General features: G+C 45.5%; 2 protein-coding genes across 2 annotated transcripts; both read left to right on the plus strand.

Moving 5' to 3' along the window:
- Positions 1-6,839: 6,839 nt before the first annotated feature.
- asphd2 (aspartate beta-hydroxylase domain containing 2) lies at positions 6,840-10,486 on the plus strand (the record flags this gene model as incomplete). The annotated part of the gene is made up of 3 exons (XM_084468357.1): positions 6,840-7,719; positions 8,340-8,453; positions 10,114-10,486. 3 exons carry the CDS (start codon positions 6,840-6,842, stop codon positions 10,221-10,223), a joined length of 1,104 nt encoding a protein of 367 aa, XP_084324483.1. The 3' UTR covers positions 10,224-10,486.
- A 2,447-nt stretch (positions 10,487-12,933) lies between these two features.
- On the plus strand, positions 12,934-18,096 carry cabp1a (calcium binding protein 1a; the record flags this gene model as incomplete). The annotated part of the gene is made up of 7 exons (XM_084468223.1): positions 12,934-13,650; positions 16,485-16,515; positions 16,831-16,974; positions 17,100-17,209; positions 17,330-17,404; positions 17,611-17,683; positions 17,776-18,096. The coding sequence occupies 7 exons, from the start codon at positions 12,934-12,936 to the stop codon at positions 17,799-17,801; spliced, it is 1,176 nt and encodes a 391-aa protein (XP_084324349.1). The 3' UTR covers positions 17,802-18,096.
- Between the last annotated feature and the right edge of the window lie 1,754 nt (positions 18,097-19,850).

Genomic DNA, 19,850 nt, shown 5'->3' on the forward strand with positions numbered 1-19,850 from the left:
CCAAATGTAGTGAATACATTTTTTTCTATGTGGTTTTTCTAATGAGTTTTCTATCAAATGTTCTGACAAACGGAATTTTTGGAATTAGCTTGATTCACTTTTAGCTTTAGCTGCTAAACAGGCATAGCAACACGGCTAAGAAGCTCCAGCTTTCCGGTGAACACACAGTGTGCAACTGGCAGCAAACAACTACGACGATAGACTAAAAGTCCACACAATTATGCATAACCTTCTCAATAAACGCAAAGCGTATAAGAGACAGGGGTCTTGTATTCATAATTAATGGTTAGAGGACAGGATATTAACGACGCCGCTTCCACTCTGACGTCAACACGTCTAGCCCAACGCAAGAATCTCCTGACCAGTGGGTGCCATATGGACTTTGACGGGGGGGAAATGCCAAACCCTTCTCCAGTGAGCATTCTAGGAAACTAAGCTCACTTCCCACCTCACAGAGAGATGGGACGATGTGATGGCTGTTACACCGCTTAGAGAAAACGCCCCACTTTGCAGAGTGGAGGGATGAAGTGGGCATGCCCGGAGAAAAGCCATAGCAGCGGCCACATCCCGTGTAGAGTGAGCTCTAACGTCCAGCGGTGGAGCTAAGCCCAGCCCAGTGTAGGCCTCACACCCTCTAAGAGAATACACCCTCACACCCTCTAAGAGAAAACACCCTCACACCCTCTAAGAGAAAACACCCTCACACCCTCTAAGAGAAAACACCCTCACACCCTCTAAGAGAAAACACCCTCACACCCTCTAAGAGAAAACACCCTCACACCCTCTAAGAGAAAACACCCTCACACCCTCTAAGAGAAAACACCCCACTTTGCAGAGTAGGGAGGGAAGAAGTGGGCGCGGCGTGCAGGATAGTGTTGATAACCACTGCCTCTCAGAAGCCAACCAACAGCCGCCCCGACCCGTCAGGGGGCTGGTGCACTGTCCTGTCCACTGGTGAAAGTGCATCAGCGCCGGCCATGGCACCGTGCACGAGAGCGTTGCCAGTTCTGGGATCAACCAGAATGTGCAGCAGTTTCTCCTGTCTGATCCGCTTTCGAAGAGGGTGAATCAGCTGAAGAGGCAAGAAAACATACAAGAGAGCTCACGGCTCAGGGCCTCAGTGGCTCAGGATCAGTAAATAGCATTTGACTTTCCACACACCAACTGATTTGTTGAAAGCGCAAGGATCCAGAATGGCCTTTTCTAGAAGAGACGAGCCACCGCTGCTTGGTCCTGCAACCTAGTCTCCACCATCCACCATAAAGGGTGAGGAACGGTGCCTGAACTGAATGGGATGTCCCCACCTCAGCGTGTTATCCAACCATCCAACCATGTAAACGCGTTGCTCTCGCAAACACACATAGTGCTCGGAGAGAGGGCGAGCAGGCCACTGAGAAACCACTGTAGGGCAGGCCTACAGTGACCGAGCTTCACCTTCTCCTTACAGCCGACAGACTGTGGAGGTCAGCTGAGTAACGCAGGTTCATCTCAGGGGTGGCAGAAGGTATATGTAAGTAACACGTGGCTATCTCGGAATGTAAATGTAGACCTTTGACTCCCATGATATTAAACTTATACGGAGCTGCTGTATTGAGGTGATGTATTGTAGTGCACAGCATGCACCACCAGAGTTCAGTCTCTAGTCGTGGAACAGACAGTTGAGCTGAGAAAGATGTAGACCGCAATGGTGGGGATCATGTTACAGTACTAGTAAGGCATGTAAATAAGTAAATAATATTGCCACACATAACTTTATTTTGAGAGGACTTCTTCCAACCACAAAAGCAGTTTATTAGCCACATGATTTTATTCATGGCCTGCCACCACCGACCCACAATCTCCGTTCAGCCCACTGTGTCTGTTGATGCCACAGCAACAAGCGACATCGGATCTCCAGCAGTAATCTATGGAAGAGGGGTGGTTATTTCCTATCCATTCATTCATCTATGGGCCATAAGTATTTAAACCCACCAAGACTTGTCCAAGTAAGCAAATTGCATACTAGACACACGAAATTATAGGATAGACAGTGTACTACATGTTACAATGACTACTATCATCAGCAACTGCGCTTTTTTATATTGATAAATTATATATTGCCCCAAAAATAATTGCAATAAACGATATTATTGAAATTTTAAGACCATATTATGCCACTGATATATGATATAATGATGATATAATAAAAATATAGAAATATAAGTACATCCTGTCAAAGGGCAATGCACTATAAATAAGTATATTCAGACATTGAAAATGGAATGTACATTCATATATTAGGGCAACGTGGAAAGTTGTTAATACATTAACAGGGTTAGGGTTAATGTATTAACCCTAACCTTAACTGGTGTTAAATTAGAACTTATAAATGTGAAATGACTTCCAAAAATCCAAATGATAAAAGTAAAAAAAGTTAATAAATAAAACCTTCCCCCTGGTGAGGTCCCCCCTTCACTGTAAAGCGTCTTTGAGTGTCTAGAAAAGCGCTATATAAATTCAATCAATTATTATTATTATTACATTAGCCATTCACTGAACGAAATGCCCTGGCCTCTTTAAACATTCATCCCTAGTCTAATGTGACGGCTCGGTAGCCTATTGGGATGATTTATTGTCACATGACGAATCGCAATGACCGCAGTACCACACAGCTTGGGCAAACGGGACATCATAAATCCACATCGATCCATGCAGAGATTAATTTGTCTGTTGCCTGTAAATGTTTGATCATTTCACTCCAACTGCATTTTCACATTTTCACAGATCTTGTAAACTAACCAAACCCTCTACTGACCAGACCCAGATGTTGACTGGGAGGCTACAGTGATGACCCCTGACATTTCAGACAGTGAGGATCTAAAAGTAAACAAATAACTCTACCACAAATATGAGTTAACAAAGATGGGACTAATGAGCACAATGACAATCACTTTACAAAATCTTGTAAACTAACCAAACCCTATTTTGACCAGACCCAGATGTTGACTGGGAGGCTGTAGGAATGACCCCTGACCTTCTAGACCGTGAAGATCTGGCCCCCAACATTGAGGCACTGCTCTCTGACAGAGCGATGACAGCCCTGAGGCCTGGGGTCAACCACCCAAAACCTATGAACCCCATAACAAGATGTGATAGTCAGTCAATCAAACAATTCCTGAAAGAATTAATCTCTGCATGGATCGATGTGGATTTATGATGTCCCATTTGCCCAAGCTGTGTGGTATTGCTGTCATTGCGATTCGTCATGTGACAATAAATCATCCCAATGGGCTACAGAGCCGTCACATTAGACTAGGAATGAATGTTTAAATAGGCCACAGCTACAATACTTTAGGCCCTATTTGATTCCATACACATGGAGCAACGCGTGTGTGGTGCTTCATTTGTCCGTCTCACATTCATTGTTGGTGTTTTTGTCTTGCTTTTACTAAATCTTTGACTTACTTGACAATTACTATTTTTTTTTTAATCATTTATCAATGTAATGAATTTTACCCGTGTTTGATATTTACTTTGACTGTTTAATCTTTTCAAATAGTCAAATGGCATAGGCTTACTGGGAATGTTAACTGCATTACAATCGGATATATTTGTGTCTCATTACAGCTTGTAAAGATGACATATATTACAGAATAGGTTTCAACATAATTGGCAGGTTTAGTATTCTGGTATAATTGTAACATTTTTGTAATTGTAAACATCTAGTTTGTGTTTCCCGTTTTCCCCCGAAGAAGAAGTAAGGTACACATTTTGGACATGGCTGAAAACATTTGGGGTAATATACAACATCTATCTATCTATCTATTCGTTTTTAGATATTTTTATGCGAAAATCCTTCATATAATGCCTTTAAGTTTAAATTTGCCTGCTGGCTAACACTGGCACATTTACAGAAATGTAGATTGATGTGCAACTGTCCTTTAAATAAATAAATGAAATAAGAACCTACGTGTTTAAAGGATTTAGGGTTGAGAGGAATATATTTTATTTACGCTCTTTAAAACACAACTCTTCTTAAGAGTGTAAATAACCGTTGCTCTTCTCTTCTCTTCATAAAGAATGACACCGTGAGATAGTTTGCATGTTGCATGTTTGGTTGAGAACCGAGTGACACGTGCGCCCCCTGGGGGCGGAGACGTATGTCACGACGGATACAAACCGCGGCACCACACCTGTTGTTAACCGTCAGCGAATATACCTTTTGTTTTCATCTGAATTCTGCCTTTCAGGTGGGTTTTTTTTCTCCATCTTTAGGTTTTTTTTTCTCCCGTTCTGATTTATTTTACCATTTGGAATATGCTTTTATTGCCATGTCCCTTTAGGGTCTATCCTTTCAGTTAAACCGGTCTCTTTCATATAAGTCATTATTTGTTCAAATTGCTTTCCTAAAACACCCTGCGGTGACAAATTTCTATATTTCCAACATCGTACATTGCTCTGTGGAAAACCTTCTGCATCGCAGCAACCCGTGCTCGACTACTCTGTCTTTCATTTGCATGTGTGGTTTCCAACTGTGTGTAGCGTGTGATTGTTGAGCCCTGTTTGTCCTAACCGGGTTATGATACCTTGTTCTCTATATGATCCCTGCCCCCATTCCTTCTGATGTCAACATGATTTTGCTTTCTATAGTAGCCGGTTTCACTAAAGTCCCAATACTTTTGCCAGATAGGCTACTTTATATAAATGGTTTGAGGTAAGCCTTAATTTAGCTTAATTTTTGCTCAATGATATGTTATTCTAAACTCTGCCTTTGATGGTCTGCCTTGCTATGTCCACCTTCTCCTAACTATGACTATAAAATATAGATTATGGAAGCCCATGGACTCTGCTTTTACAAATACCAATCTTCTTTATTTTAAAATGACTCTCACTAGGCTCCAAACATTCCTTCAGATCATCCTTTGTGGGATGGACACTTGATTTAAACGTCCCTGCAGATTAACCCAGTTCCCTTGCCAACCATATCTCGCGTGGTTCTGTGTGATTTGGACCCCTTCAAGTCACGCCCCCTGCTACAAGTCACGCCCCTTACCTTTACGCCCCTCTGTTGCAGACAAACGCTCCTCGTTTCGAGTCGTTCGCTGGTTTCGGAACAGCAGACGGTGTAGTGATTTGGTGTCCAGCAGATGTCATCAGTGAGATGAGTTGTCAAACGGTTCATAGCGCCGAACCGTCTCCTACATTTCGACAGTGTTTCGGAAAGCTTCGGTCCTGTCCATCACTACGAATAATTGTATCGTTAGGACTCGTCTATGCATCAGAAAATCGACAAGGCTGAGTTCACGACTGCTGAGGAGGTATGTCTCATCAGCTATAACGTATCGCAATGTTTAGATTCGGTCATCCGAAGAGATCCTCATGTTGTTGTTCGTCTCTGTAGCACACTTTGTGTCTTCCCTTGTCTCTAAACGTCGGGGGAGGTTGTGCGTCTGTGCCCGACAAACACCCCACAGCGAAGCACTGCAGCTCTGGAGACGGTGTTACTTGTTTGGTCGCCTTGTGAATAGTTGCATGTGTGATGTTGAAGGTTGGCGACGATCAAATAGTGGTCGTTTTACATTATTCGTCTTGGGCAGACGTGTTGTATAACGTGACGGTGTGTCCTGGAGCGATGTCCTCGGTGGACGGCGGTGGTGGGCGTCGTGCTGCTGTCTAGTAGGATCCGTTCGTGGTTCAGCATCGCCGACCCTTTTTGGCCAGGATCGATAACGTAGCGTGGTGGAGTTGTGGTTGCACGTTGTTGACGCATTGGAAACGACACCGTGCTTATGCTTTCTGTGTGACGTAATGACACAGCCTTATCCGTGATGTGATATGTTATTCGTTCAACAAAGGTAGGCAGCAAACCGATTTAATGTCCTGCAGGGTCCACCCATTCCCAGCACCCGAATACGGAGCCCCCTGCTGACGTGCCACCAATGAATGTCTGTGGCAAATAAATGCATATTTGCGCGTTGTTTATGTTTGTATTACCTTTGGGGGTTTATACCTATGCTTGTACAATTCTCCATCGAATACCTAAACTGTAGCTATGTCTTTACTTTTATTTTTAAGTCAGATGTTGTGCATGCATGACTCATGGTTTTACACAGTTTCGGGTGTGTGGAAAGGCGGAGTGTGTGTGTGTGTGTGTGTGTGTGTGTGTGTGTGTGTGTGTTCGAATCCAGTGTGCAGTTATTTCTATAACTGCACACTGTATTTCTAACTCTAAAGTGTGTGGGAGAGCTTCCTGCAGTTAAGATGTGGTGTGTATGTGTGCGGAACATGTGTCCTAATCAGACCCATTGGATACAACTGATCATGGGATGTGTGTGTGTGTGTGGGTGGGTGGGTGGGTGTGTGTACACAGAGGCACACTTTATGCAGACACTACCCTGGTCAGTTTGAGCGTGTAGCATCACTTCAGCCTGCTGTGCTCTCCACTCCCTTTCTCTCCTCAGACTCCAGATGCCCTAAGATGCAGCGTCTGTCTGCATTTGTCTAGAAGGACGCGAGAGGGAGCAGCACAAGCAGCCAGACACAGCGCACAGGAGAGAGGGGGGGAAAAACACAGACCTTCCCCCGGTTCCAGCGTGCTGAAATGTTAGGAGCCCGCATCAGCAGCAGCCAGAGAGCCAGCTCCCATTGCCCCAGGCTGTGCAGGAGGAGAGCGTCTGATACCAAGTGCATTAGACTGTGCTCACCGAGGTCCTACTACGGGGCTTTGTAAGGTGCAGGGGGAGTAGTAGGGGAGAGAGAGACCGGTCCGCTTCTCCGTCGTCCATCCCCCTACCTCCCACCCGCCTACAGCAAGAGTAGAGAGCGCTCTCCGGGGGGGAGGGAGGGAGGGAGGAGCCGAGATGGAGTGGTCACTGGGGAGGGTGCGGGAGCTGGTGGCCGACGGGATGCAGTCCATACGGGACTGCGAGTCGAGCGCGGTGGGCACGGCGGCCTGCCTGCTGCTGCTCTTCCTGTGGTACTGCTACCGGGTGGGGCGGGAGCACGGCTCCAGCCCGCTGCGCGGCCGCTACGGCGCCGAGCCCGGCCACCTGCGGGCCGGCGGCGTCCTGGGCGGCGGCGCCGACGGGGCGGCGGCGGCGGCGGCGGGCGGGGCCAAGGCGGCGCCGCCGGGCTCGCTGGACGAGCAGAACGGCCTGGCCTACTGCCAGTCGGCCGAGTGCTTCCGCTGCACGGCGCCGGGCGAGGGCCTGAACCAGCGGCTGTACCACAGCCTGCAGGAGTACGCCAAGCGCTACACCTGGTCGGGCATGGGCCGCGTGCACAAGGGGGTGCGGGACCAGGGGCGCCACCTCTCCGGCCGGCCGACCATCCAGAGGCCCGAGGTGTTCTTCCTGCCCGACCTGCCGTCCGCCCCCTTCTTCTCCCGCGACGCCCAGAAGCACGACGTGGAGCTGCTGGAGCGCAGCTTCCCCGCCCTGCTGGCCGAGTTCGGCAACGTGTACAACCAGGCCCCCGCCCGCGGCGGCTCGCCCCTGCCCCCCGGCTGGAAGAGCAACAGCACGCCCCACGGCCAGTGGTGGACCTACTACCTGGTGAACCAGGGCACGCCGCTGGCGCTCAACGCCCGGCGCTGCCCCCGGGCCTGGCGGGTGCTGGGGCAGCTGCGCACCTTCATCGCCAACAACGTGTTCGGGAACGCCTGCTTCTCCGTGCTGTCGCCCGGCGCCCTGGTGGCGGAGCACTACGGGCCCACCAACGTGCGGCTGCGCTGCCACCTGGGTAAGCTCAAAACCCGCGGTCGCGGCCAGCTCCGCGCCGGGGACCGCTGGGTGGCGCCGTGAACAGAAAGCGTCTTATGTTTGTTCGATTCAGTCAGTATCCATCGATAGCACCGCTATGAATCGTTTTAAAGAATGGCTGTAGCGCTGTAATGCTGTTTTGTTTCAATTTGAATAGTATTGTAATGATAACACTCAGGGTATTGTATTATTACTATATATTATGTGTATATTATATGTATTATTAGTGTTATTATTTTAAAGACCTGTTTCTCACCTTCTCATGAAAAAGATTGCGTTCCGTCACTCAATCTTAACAATTTCACGGCCGTCAAATATTCAGCTGCCGGATTGTAACGCACATTGTGCAAAACCTCAAAGCCCAGCGTTGTTTGAACGGGACGAGTGACCCCTAAAGTGTGATGTGTGTGTGGACTGCGTGCTGCTAGGGATCACTCTGAGACCTAACGTGTGGTGTGTGTGTGTGTGTGTGTGTGTGTGTGTGTGTGTGGACTATGTGCTGCTAGGTCTCCGAGTGCGCCCTAAGGTGTGATGTGTGTGTGCGTGTGTGTTGCGCGCTGCAGCCCTAAGGTGTGATGTGTGTGTGTTACGTGCCGCCAGGTCTCCGCGTGCCGTCTGCCTGTGAGCTGGTGGTGGGGGGGGAGCCGCAGTGCTGGTCCGAGGGGAGCTGCCTGCTCTTTGACGACTCCTTCCTCCACCGGGCCTTCCACGAGGGTACCGCCATTTACATCACAGTTACATCACTATAACATCACATACAGTTACATCACTCTGTAACATCACATACAGTTACATCACTCTATAACATCACATACAGTTACATCACTCTATAACATCACACACAGTCACATCACTCTATAACATCACACACAGTTACATCACTCTATAACATCACATACAGTTACATCACTCTATAACATCACATACAGTTACATCACTCTATAACATCACATACAGTCACATCACTCTATAACATCACATACAGTTACATCACTCTATAACATCACATACAGTTACATCACTATAACATCACATACAGTTACATCACTCTATAACATCACATACAGTTACATCACTCTATAACATCGCATACAGTTACATCACTATAACATCACATACAGTTACATCACTCTATAACATCACATACAGTTACATCACTCTATAACATCACACACAGTTACATCACTCTATAACATCACATACAGTTACATCACTCTATAACATCACATACAGTTACATCACTCTATAACATCACATACAGTTACATCACTCTATAACATCACATACAGTTACATCACTCTATAACATCGCATAGTTACATCACTATAACATTGCATACAGTTACATCACTCTATAACATCACATACAGTTACATCACTCTATAACATCGCATAGTTACATCACTATAACATCACATACAGTTACATCACTCTATAACATCACATACAGTTACATCACTCTATAACATCACACACAGTTACATCACTCTATAACATCACATACAGTTACATCACTCTATAACATCACATACAGTTACATCACTCTATAACATCACACACAGTTACATCACTCTATAACATCACATACAGTTACATCACTCTATAACATCACATACAGTTACATCACTCTATAACATCACATACAGTTACATCACTCTATAACATCACATACAGTTACATCACTCTATAACATCGCATAGTTACATCACTATAACATTGCATACAGTTACATCACTCTATAACATCACATACAGTTACATCACTCTATAACATTGCATACAGTTACATCACACTATAACATTACATAGTTACATCACACTATAACATCACATACAGTTACATCACTTATAACATTACATACAGTTACAACGCTTTATAAAATTACATACAGTTACATCACAATATAACATCACATTCACATTACATCGCACTATGACATTACATTTACATCACAAACAGTTACATCACACTAACATCAGTTACATCACATACTGTTATATCACACTATAACATCACATTGACATTACATACAGTTACATCACACTATGACATATTCACTTTACATACAGTTACATCACATATCACAAACAGTCACATCACACTATAACATCACACACGGTCTCATCACACTACAAAAAGCCACAGCAGTCAGAAGGTAAATCTTATTAGTGGGGGAACTGCTGGGAACAACAGCTTCAGCCGTTGTGTACAGCCTTCAAAATGGGTCCCCCTTGAAACATCTACTATCGGGGAAAATAAACGGAAAGGAAAGTGGCAACGAACAGTGATTGCTGTTTATATCTAATGTTGCCGCAGCAACAAACACGTAATCGGCTGGGAGTTGAACTCTTGTGTTTTGTGCTGCTTCTGGGCAGGCGTTGCAGAGGACGGCCCCCGGGTGGTCTTCATGGTGGACCTCTGGCACCCCAACGTGGCCGCAGCCGAGCGCCAAGCACTGGACTACATTTTCACCCCGGGTCGCTGAGACCAGGGGTCGTGGGGGGGTCGGGGGGAGACCGCGTCCACGGACGAGACTGCTGCTGACGACGACGAGGAAACGGGCCTGCTGGGGGCTTCCCCCCCCCACCCCCACCCCCCACACTCAGACCCACTGTGTACGATGTGCTCCTGCCCGCCGTAGTCCTCCTTTGAAGGCGTCCCAGCGAAGTATCGGGGCCTCCTCTTATCGATGTGTTCATATGTTGCTTGCATATTTAATTTGTACCAAAGGGCCACGTGAAGATGTAGTCCCACGATATTCCTTTTAGCCACTTTCAGCTGTAGCTGTGAGCATTAGCCCGTTGATATTAGTTGACGTGTGTAAATGGCCTTTTGGTGCGTGTGTGTATATAGCTCAACGGGGGCAGTGGACGGGATTTGTCGGTGTTGATAGCGAGCTTGTCGGTTTTTACACTGCAGATTGATTGTCTTTCAGCAGCGCGGGGGGGGGGGGGTGGGGGGGTGATCGTCCATGGACCCGACTTAAAGGTTTTCGTTTCCCTTCAGTGTTGCCCTTGGAGAAGGAATGACCGTCATCGCTAACACTATGATTCTTTAGGAACCTAGGCTGAACACTTGAAGACGATCACTGTTTTCTAACACTTTAGCGCTTAGAAAGGGCTACGAGATATTTGACCGATGTCCGCTGAGTAGGCGATTATGTATTCACCTTTATATTGTCAATGAATCAAAACATTGCGATGTTGCTATTTATAGGGAATATCATAGATGCTAACAGCACATTTATATCGTCCACTGACAATCTCCTACGACACGACTTTCACCATGTCCTACTTGCTACTGGCTCCTTTGCTATTGGTTGGCACAATACAACAACAGTAACTAACACAATAGTTGTTTTGCACAGATGAATATTAGGATAAACAGTTTATAGTCAAGTGGATTGTGGCACTCACTGGTTCGACCTGAAAACCCAACAGGGATCAAAAAGATTTGATCACTGCTTGCCTGTAGGATTTCAATATGTGTTGTATACTATTCACGATAAAACTTTACTAATAATAGTACATCAATGACACCATAACCGGTCTGGGAATGTTGAGCCCACGTTGAGGTCCAGTATTCTGATGGCATCCTGTTGGCCCTCCGCCAAGGTATTTTGCGTAATGATTGTGTCAATTAACATACAGAAAATAGCCCAAATCTCCACCTCTGTTCAGACACGTACAGGAAACAGCCCATGTGTCCACCGGGATCCGTTGGTTCAGTATCATACAGAAAACAGCCCCTGTCTCCACCATTATCTGAACCGTCTGTGTCGGGAAGGCGATGGTGGAGGTCCTCTCTGGAAAAAATAAATCGATACTGCTTTCACAAGGCATGGTTAGATAAGCACATTTTTATGATCAAATTGTGTGAGTCAGCCTTGTTCTCTTGTGGCGGTGGAGGTGGAAGAGAAGGAGGAGTGTTTTTAGTAGATTTGACTAAACCCTTGTACTTTGGTTGTATTTGATATCAGGTTTGTACTTCTGTAAAATTGGATTGCAGTAGGCAAACGAAAAAATGTTGGTTGATATGTTTTTGAAATATTAACTATTGTAGCTATAGTGTTGTTTATTCAAAGTAATGACATTTCACTCAATATTTTCGGAAACCGTATTGCATTGCTTTTGGTCGTTGATTGGTAGATTATTTAAACGTGAGTTGATATCTTTCTTGTTCAGTGGTGTTTTCCGTTAACTCAATCTGGTATTTTGCAGCATTGTATGGTGATGTAATCAGTTGTTATGGCAAACCCTAATTCTTATTGATCAAATCATGCGTGTATTGAATCTTCCCCACCCATCACTCAAAAGATCCAATCAATTCATTGAGACGGTTTACAAGTATTCTTAATGTATGGAAATTGTTTACAATATTAAAATGCGTTGAATTTTTGAAGATGTCCATTATCAGGCCTTAAAAGAAAAGCACTGTCGATTCACTTTGTAATAAAAGCTGTGATTCTTGAGCCTCCCAAGAGGGCACCAATCCTTTGTTTACAGCTGGATTATGAATTATAGGAATCAGGATTGCGATTGAAATTATGTTATTCCGATTTTCTTTCATACATTGCAATAGACAAGTGTTTGTGTGACTGAATCAAATACGCTCCAATAAGCCTTTTAAATTATGAATCCATTTGGCAAATGATTGACATAATCTGAACGCTTTATTATGGAGGAAAAGCATTATTGAATTGCAAAATTCCCAAAATGTATTTACTTTACTTTGAATTGATATGGTAACTGATGTTGTATGCGTGGGGTGTTTGTATTATATTGCACATTTATAAATACAGCATACTTCTTTGATCTCTAGTGGCTGTAGCCTGTAGGCCTATATATCATCTGTTCTCTGAATACCATTTGATCCGTGCGTCTAAAGAGAAGCCGCTCTGATCAGATGTAGCCTATCGATAATGAGTTGCTCTATAGCGTGGCTCGTATGGAAAACCAACAACTCTGTTGACCCGATGAAGGGAAAGGTGGACGCGGCGTCGCGCCCTTCGAGGCGCTCTGTCTGCGCGCACCCGCGCCGCGCTGCCGCGCAGTCAGGCGGTGGAAGGACGCGGGAAGCAAGCAGCGCACCCGTGCATCTGCAGTGATGCACGGAACGGCTCAGTGATGAGCTGGCGGCAGGTCAATGCAGACCAACCACTAGTAGGCTACACAGGAACCAACACACTGTAGGAGATGAGCTCCTCTTTCCCCAAGTCTGAATCCAGGACCTCCTTACTGAAATCATCGACCAGAGGACCCTCGTCACACCTCGAACGCGCGCCCGAGAGCCACCGGAGTCACCATCACCACCACCACCACCACCGTCCCGCGGCTCTACCGAGCGGCCACCCCGCGGATGAGTCCTTCTGGTCGGCCCAGTGCGACGTGAGACCCCCGTATCACCACTCTGCCCCGGGCAACCGGTACCCCGCGCCCTCCCGGGACGGGAACCGCTACCACTCCCCAAAGCATCGCCACCGAGTGTCCAGCGCTCCTTCCCAGGAGGAGGAGGACGAGGACCATCCGCAGGACTCCCGCGAAAAGGAGCGACTTGTGAGGGAGAGTTGCAAGACATCCAGAAGCACCCACCGACACCACCGCAGAAGGCCTGACCGGGATGAGCCGCCTCCCGCACCGCAGCGGTCCTACACGCACAGCGCCCGGACCGTCCCCAGGATCCCGTCTCTGTCCGACACCGACGACACGGCGCCGTTCTTCAAGCGGACGGACCGCCAGGAGCCCGCGGAGTCGCGCGGCGGTGGTCCTGATGAGGGGCGCGCGCCGTCCCCCTCTTCCCTCTCGCCGCCGCCGCCGTCCAGCCAATCCTGCCGCCGCTCGCGCAGGTCCAGCACCACATCCTCAACCATCGGGTTAAATCTGCGCACGGTTCTGAACTCTCTCTTCGGGCAGGTAAGGCCTGGGTTCGGGGGTTGATGGTTGGCGTAAGAGTTCAAGTCAGGCGTATTCATCCATCATTCATCAAGAGCTGCCTATAGAACTTCATGCAATTCCTCTGATATGTGCAGCCCTGTCACTCCCAATAAAACCGGTATCGTTTCGTCTGTAACCCATGTTCTCAATAATACAAAACATGAAATTACAGTACTCAGTCAGTAAAGGGGCATAAGGTGGCCCAATCATCCAAACCTCACTTAATACAAGTCCTAATACAAAACAAACCACACCATGGTGGGTTTATAGGCCTATATAAGTGACTGAGACGGGAATAAACGACTTAGATTATAGTAGGAGGGGGATACCTTGTTGTTGTTTTGGTTTGTGAGCCAAGGGGAGAGAAATGCTTTCCCTTTCTTTTGAAAGAACGGGAAACCCTAACATACACACCCCCCCATCATCCGCCTTTCAGACAGAGGGCTCCAGAATGTAATTACAGGATGAATGCATTGACCTTGAGTGAGTACTCTCACCCTCTCACCCTCTCACCCTCCCCCCCCTCCCCCCTCCCCCCACCCGCTCCCCGCCTGGAGCTGGTTCCCAGCGGCTCCCCCGTCACCGAGGTCGCTATGACCTTGTCAGGTTCTGCAGGCAGAGGGCACTGGTTAATAGATTGGTGGGTGTGTGTGTGTGTGTGTGTGTGTGTGTGTGTGTGTGTGTGTGTGTGTGTGCTTGAATGTGTGTGAGAGAAAGTGTCATTATTGCTTGTGGGTTGTGGGGGTGTTTAAAGCTATAGAGCCACATGTATGAATGATCTTATGTGAGATTGGGTCTATCTTTTAATCATGCAATACGTCTAAAGCAAAGATGGTGAAAAGTATGCTCATTTGCCAATCATGGCAAATATTTGATTTGGAAAAGTCTACAAATTGGCTTGGACTGCAAGCCCATTTTTTAATTTGATTATTCAACCGGATTTGATTTACTTCTATTTCATCTTGCATTTTTTATAAGCCTTTATCAGCACTGTTCATTGTCGCTTTTTCCTTCCCCCCCCCCCCCCCCCCCCTCTCTCTCTCTCTCTCGCTCTCTCTCTCTCTCTCTCTCCCTCTCTCTCCCTCTTTCTCCCCCACTCGTACTGTCTCCCTCTCCCACTTCCCGTCTCTCTGTCTCTCTGGTGTTGGTCATGCTCAAGTTAGAGTTCACAGTGATTGGAGTAAATTGCAGTTCGCTATTCTTTCAACTGATCCGTCAAAGCAATTTTAGCATTTGATTTAGTTTTATAATTATTATTTTTGTATTATTATGGGAAACAGGCTAGAATCTCTCCTCATGAAGGTAAGCCATTATCTTTCTCCCCCCTGGCCCTTGTTGAATCTTCTGTGATTTAATCAGGAGTAAATGTAGATGTGGAGTAAATGTTAATTCTAGGCACATTTTAAGCTCTGCAAGCCTCTATCTGAGCAACCATCCATTGTTTAAATGACCACGCTAGATGGTCATGTTTTTATCCAATGTAGCTCTTGTTCTTAAAAAATGACCATTTGGGTTTAGCAAATGGAGATGTTATTGTCAACCACTCCTGCTTTTGTTTTTCCAGTGTTGCAAGTCTACAAATCAAATCCTCCGTTCATTGTCAGTTCACAGTGACGTTTGCGTGAGTAATATGTTGTCAAACTTGTTTCAATTCATGACCTTGGACGACGGCAGACTTTTTATATTTTAATCAGAGCAAACTCTGCTCAGTTGGTGTAATTCATATTTCATTTCTACTGCGTCCTCAGTACACAAAAGGCTGAACGTCACGTTGTTCTACGGTGTGGTGTGTGTGTGTGTGTGTGTGTGTGTGTGTGTGTGTGTGTGTGTGTGTGTGTGTGTGTGTGTGTGTGTGTGTGTGTGTGTGTGTGTGTGTGTGTGTGTGTGTGTGTGCATGCGTACTGGGTACATGGGGTACCCCACGTCATGGGTAAACTGGTATAGTTCAGTGGAAACTTGGCCAGCTGGATCATTATTGACTAGCTCACGTCATACTTTCCACCATGTCCTCTTGATTTTGAAATTCTTTCACACTCTCACAAAAAACACAAAGCCTGGGTTCTCTCTCTTCGCTGATGTTTCCCGTCCACCAAATACCATTTGTTTTTATGAGCCAAGAGGAGAGCAGGTTGTAGATGAGCATGAGTTTTTGAACACTATACTTTTTACTATCACATAATATTGTGGTATTACATTCCAAAAGTAGTTCCTCCGCTACTTATATATATAACAAATGTATAAGTCCAATATTTGTTAATTCTTGGAAGTAACGTTATTTACACTGACACTTTAGCCAGCTTCTAGGCCAGTCTTGGCTCCCTTGTCCTTTTAGGTTTCCGTTGCCTGGGGTTCCAGTCGGATCTGAACGTTGTGTCACAGAGTCTGTGTTTTGTTTACATTCTGCCTTGCTCCTGCTTTGACCCTCTGAAGGATCTGGTGTCTCTCTCCTTCTCCTTGTGTCCTTTAATGGTGGGCTGCATAGAAAGCTCCCCAGACAAACATGGTGTCACACAGAAGCATTTCCCGGTAATTGTTTTGATAGTGTTCCTGGGAACATTGGTCAGTGAAGTACCTGAAACGTCGCTCCAAGATCCAGCGAGGGTCCATTCCGATAAGGATATCTGTTTGCAATATGTGTTCTGCTATGATTCGCAAGCAGTCCTGGAGATAGATTGTTTGTTATTGAAGGGTTTAACAGTAGTATATTTTTGTGTCCATCATGGAAGCCAAGGAAGTGTTTTGTGTGTGTGTGTGTGTGTGTGTGTGATTATCGGATTATCGATTTCCTAAACCTTCTTCATCTGTCATTGCAGGACCGAGAGCTGAGGCCAGAGGAACTCGACGGTATGCTATGTTTATTAAATTAAGAGTTTTTCATCAACAATTTCAAGGTCTCAATATAAATTTACTTGAAAATATTTAGAACAAACGAAGAACAAGAACAAAAGCACAGCATTTAAACGACTTGAATTTGTTTCTTTAGAAAGAGCTCTTTCAAATTTGAGAGATTTGGATGTTAAATATTTTAGATTATTATATGAGAATATAGAGAGCTCAAATATATGCATTGAACATTTGTGTAATATTCACCATATTTATTCTGTGTTGACAAATATAAAAGTGTCTCTACCTCAACCGGTCTGTGTGATTGCTCCACAGAGTTGCGGGATGCTTTCAAAGAGTTCGACAAGGACAAAGATGGCTTCATCAGCTGTAAAGACCTCGGGAACTGCATGAGGACCATGGGATACATGCCCACCGAGATGGAGCTGATTGAGCTGAGCCAGCAAATCAACATGAATCGTTAGGGCTACATTTTCTATGGTTTCCATACCATACCATGCAATTACATGCTATAACCATTGTACTCATTGGTCATTACTGTTTTCTGATTACATCCAACTTAATAATTTTCTCTGTTTCTGAAGTGGGCGGACATGTGGATTTTGAAGATTTTGTGGAGTTAATGGGACCCAAACTTCTGGCTGAGACCGCTGATATGATTGGTATAAAGGAGTTAAAGGAGGCCTTCAGAGAGGTAGGCCGTTCCCCACTGAGACTTACAAGTCAAATAATGGCTGCGGTCAGCTCTGAGCTTCTTTGGACATATCTCTTCTTACTATTGTTTGGTGGGTCTTTATCTTTTCTGAACACACAGTTTGACACCAATGGAGACGGGGCAATAAGCCTCTCTGAACTGAGAGAGGCCATGAGGAAGCTACTAGGTCAACAGGTGAGCGATCCGTTGCTTCTTAGATACTAGATTACAGTATCTATGGCTACATCCTAATTATTACAGTTATACCACAATACCACATTTTGGATCGGACAGGCTTTAGGAAAGATACATTGAGAAATCTTGAAGTTGAGATTTTGAGAAAGGAAATGTGTCCAACAACTTTCTAAATGTTGATTTACCACGCCATTTAATTTCAGCAGGTATGTCCTAAAGACTTGGAGGAGATACTCAGAGATGTGGACCTGAATGGAGACGGGCTGGTTGACTTTGAAGGTAAACCCTCTCTCCTCCCTCCCAGCGGTCAGTAAAAGTCCTCCATGTTTGTAGTTCTTCATTATCTCCATCCTCCCACCCTTCTGTTACAGAGTTTGTCCGGATGATGTCTCGATAGGACCGACTGATTGATCACATTCCGTCCGGCCCCCTTTGTCCCCTTTCTGCCCTCCATCCATCCATCAGCCCGGGTAGCGAACCGAGCAGCGATGCTAAGAGCTCTGAGCCATTCACAAACTACGACACTGGATTCAACTAAAACTGCTTGAACTTTCTAGAGGTGTTCTTCCTTGAGATGCTCTCAGTTTAACTGAGGCCAAACCTTTTTGTAGCCATGGCAGATGATTGTCAAGGATGAGGGCCGTTTATTTTGCACTTCAGTTCTCACAAACTAAATAATAGGATTGTCAATGCTTTTCGTTTCTGGTCGACCTCGACGTGGCAATACAATGTGTCTCGTGGAATGTGTAAAATGTATATGTAAAGGAAGGGTTGATGGCCACGTTTTGGGTCAAACGTGTCATCGTCTTCTCCACCTGAATGTGACATGGCTGATTGTCCTGCAACCAAGAAGTCTGCATCCTACGTACAGTGCATCACTGCTGTGCCTCTGTAATGTGTCACGTGTTGAAACTCTGTAGTTTGATGGAAGCTTACCGTTTTGTCTGTAGGTTAGCTCATGAAACCAGCAGCTGGGGTGTTATCACATTGAAAACTGGCTGATACCAGTTGTGTACGTAATTTCAGATGTAACATCCAAACCTGTGCAGGGTATCCAAAGCATCCCATAATAGTATCCAATGTATTCATCTGAGGGGTTTCGTTCAGATGATCTTCTCTATCGACCTGCCTATCTTCTGTGACATCTGGGTTAACCTGTTGATCTTCTAATGGGGGTATGGTCCAAGCAAGACGAAATGCATGCTGGGGTATGGTGAAGTCAGCAGGCTGCCCTCTCTTAAAGTCAAGTGGAATGTACAAAGTGGGCAGGAGCTCCCCATTTGATGGTAGCTCTGCATGAGTGTCTTAGCAAAAAAAATGGAAATAGGCCTACTATATGATCTTTGGTTGTTTACCAAATCATACATATCCACTGTGCACAGGATATCACATTGAAATGAACTCCATAGCAACAGTCATGAGATGCTATTTCCCGATTCGGAGCACAGGATTATTTGAGACAACCGTTCTGCCTCACACTGCCTCTTCCTCCTGGTCTGAGGGGAACCACAACACATTGCATTCCGATTTTTCCTGAAGTAGAATGGATGTGCTGTCGTAGCTGTATGGTATATCGATTTATAAATGTTGCTATGTCTTTAGTGGTAATTGTCATGCATGCCAAAGAGAGGTTTAGAAATTGTAATATGCACATTTGCATTTGTGTCATAAAGAAGAAGAAGCAAAAACGAATCTTGCCAAGATAACCCCAGGGTATCAATGATGTTTACACTGAAACACAATTGTATGTGGTTTATAGCAATGAGAACACACACTAGACAAACGTGATTCTGTGATTATCTTTTGATTAACACATGTTGATCCACAAATACCCGTGTTAGTATATTATTGTGTGGGTGTGTTTGTGTTGATATAATGTCGAGCTCTGTGCTAATCAAGGTGCGAGAGGTTATTTTGGTCGTAAAAATAAGAATACAGTGACTATGCCCACAGGCGACTCAAATTGCTGTTACTACGGCAACAATACCCATGCATAATATCTTTCGGTTAACCAAACCCAGAGTGCACCGCGTGCACGCTGTGTTGGACTCGCCTGATTGGGTAAGATTCTGAACATTCCAAAGTTCGTGAGGGTCAAACATCTACTGGACCTTTAATAACGAACGCATGTCCACGATTGCTGTTATTTTATACTGTAATTTCGAGATGTAGGACTATGCCTTTTGTCGGGTTTTGTCTCCCGCTGATCCAATAAACACATTGCCTGCTAGTTGTTCATTTATTAATTATTATTATTATTATTCAAACAGAACCGTGTATTTAAGTAAGATGTTTGTTTATGTATGCAGGAGGAAGTGTCGAAGCTGGGGAAGCTGGGGAAAAGACGCCGCCAAAACGCCAAATCTATTAATATGAAATATACATTTCTTCTGCCTGTTGCCAGCTGGATGAATATTACTTGAGCTCTCAACCAAACTACACTGCC

The sequence above is a fragment of the Micromesistius poutassou genome (genome assembly GCF_964030765.1).
Source record: "Micromesistius poutassou genome assembly, chromosome: 5".
In the NCBI taxonomy this organism is placed as follows: Eukaryota; Metazoa; Chordata; class Actinopteri; order Gadiformes; family Gadidae; genus Micromesistius; species Micromesistius poutassou.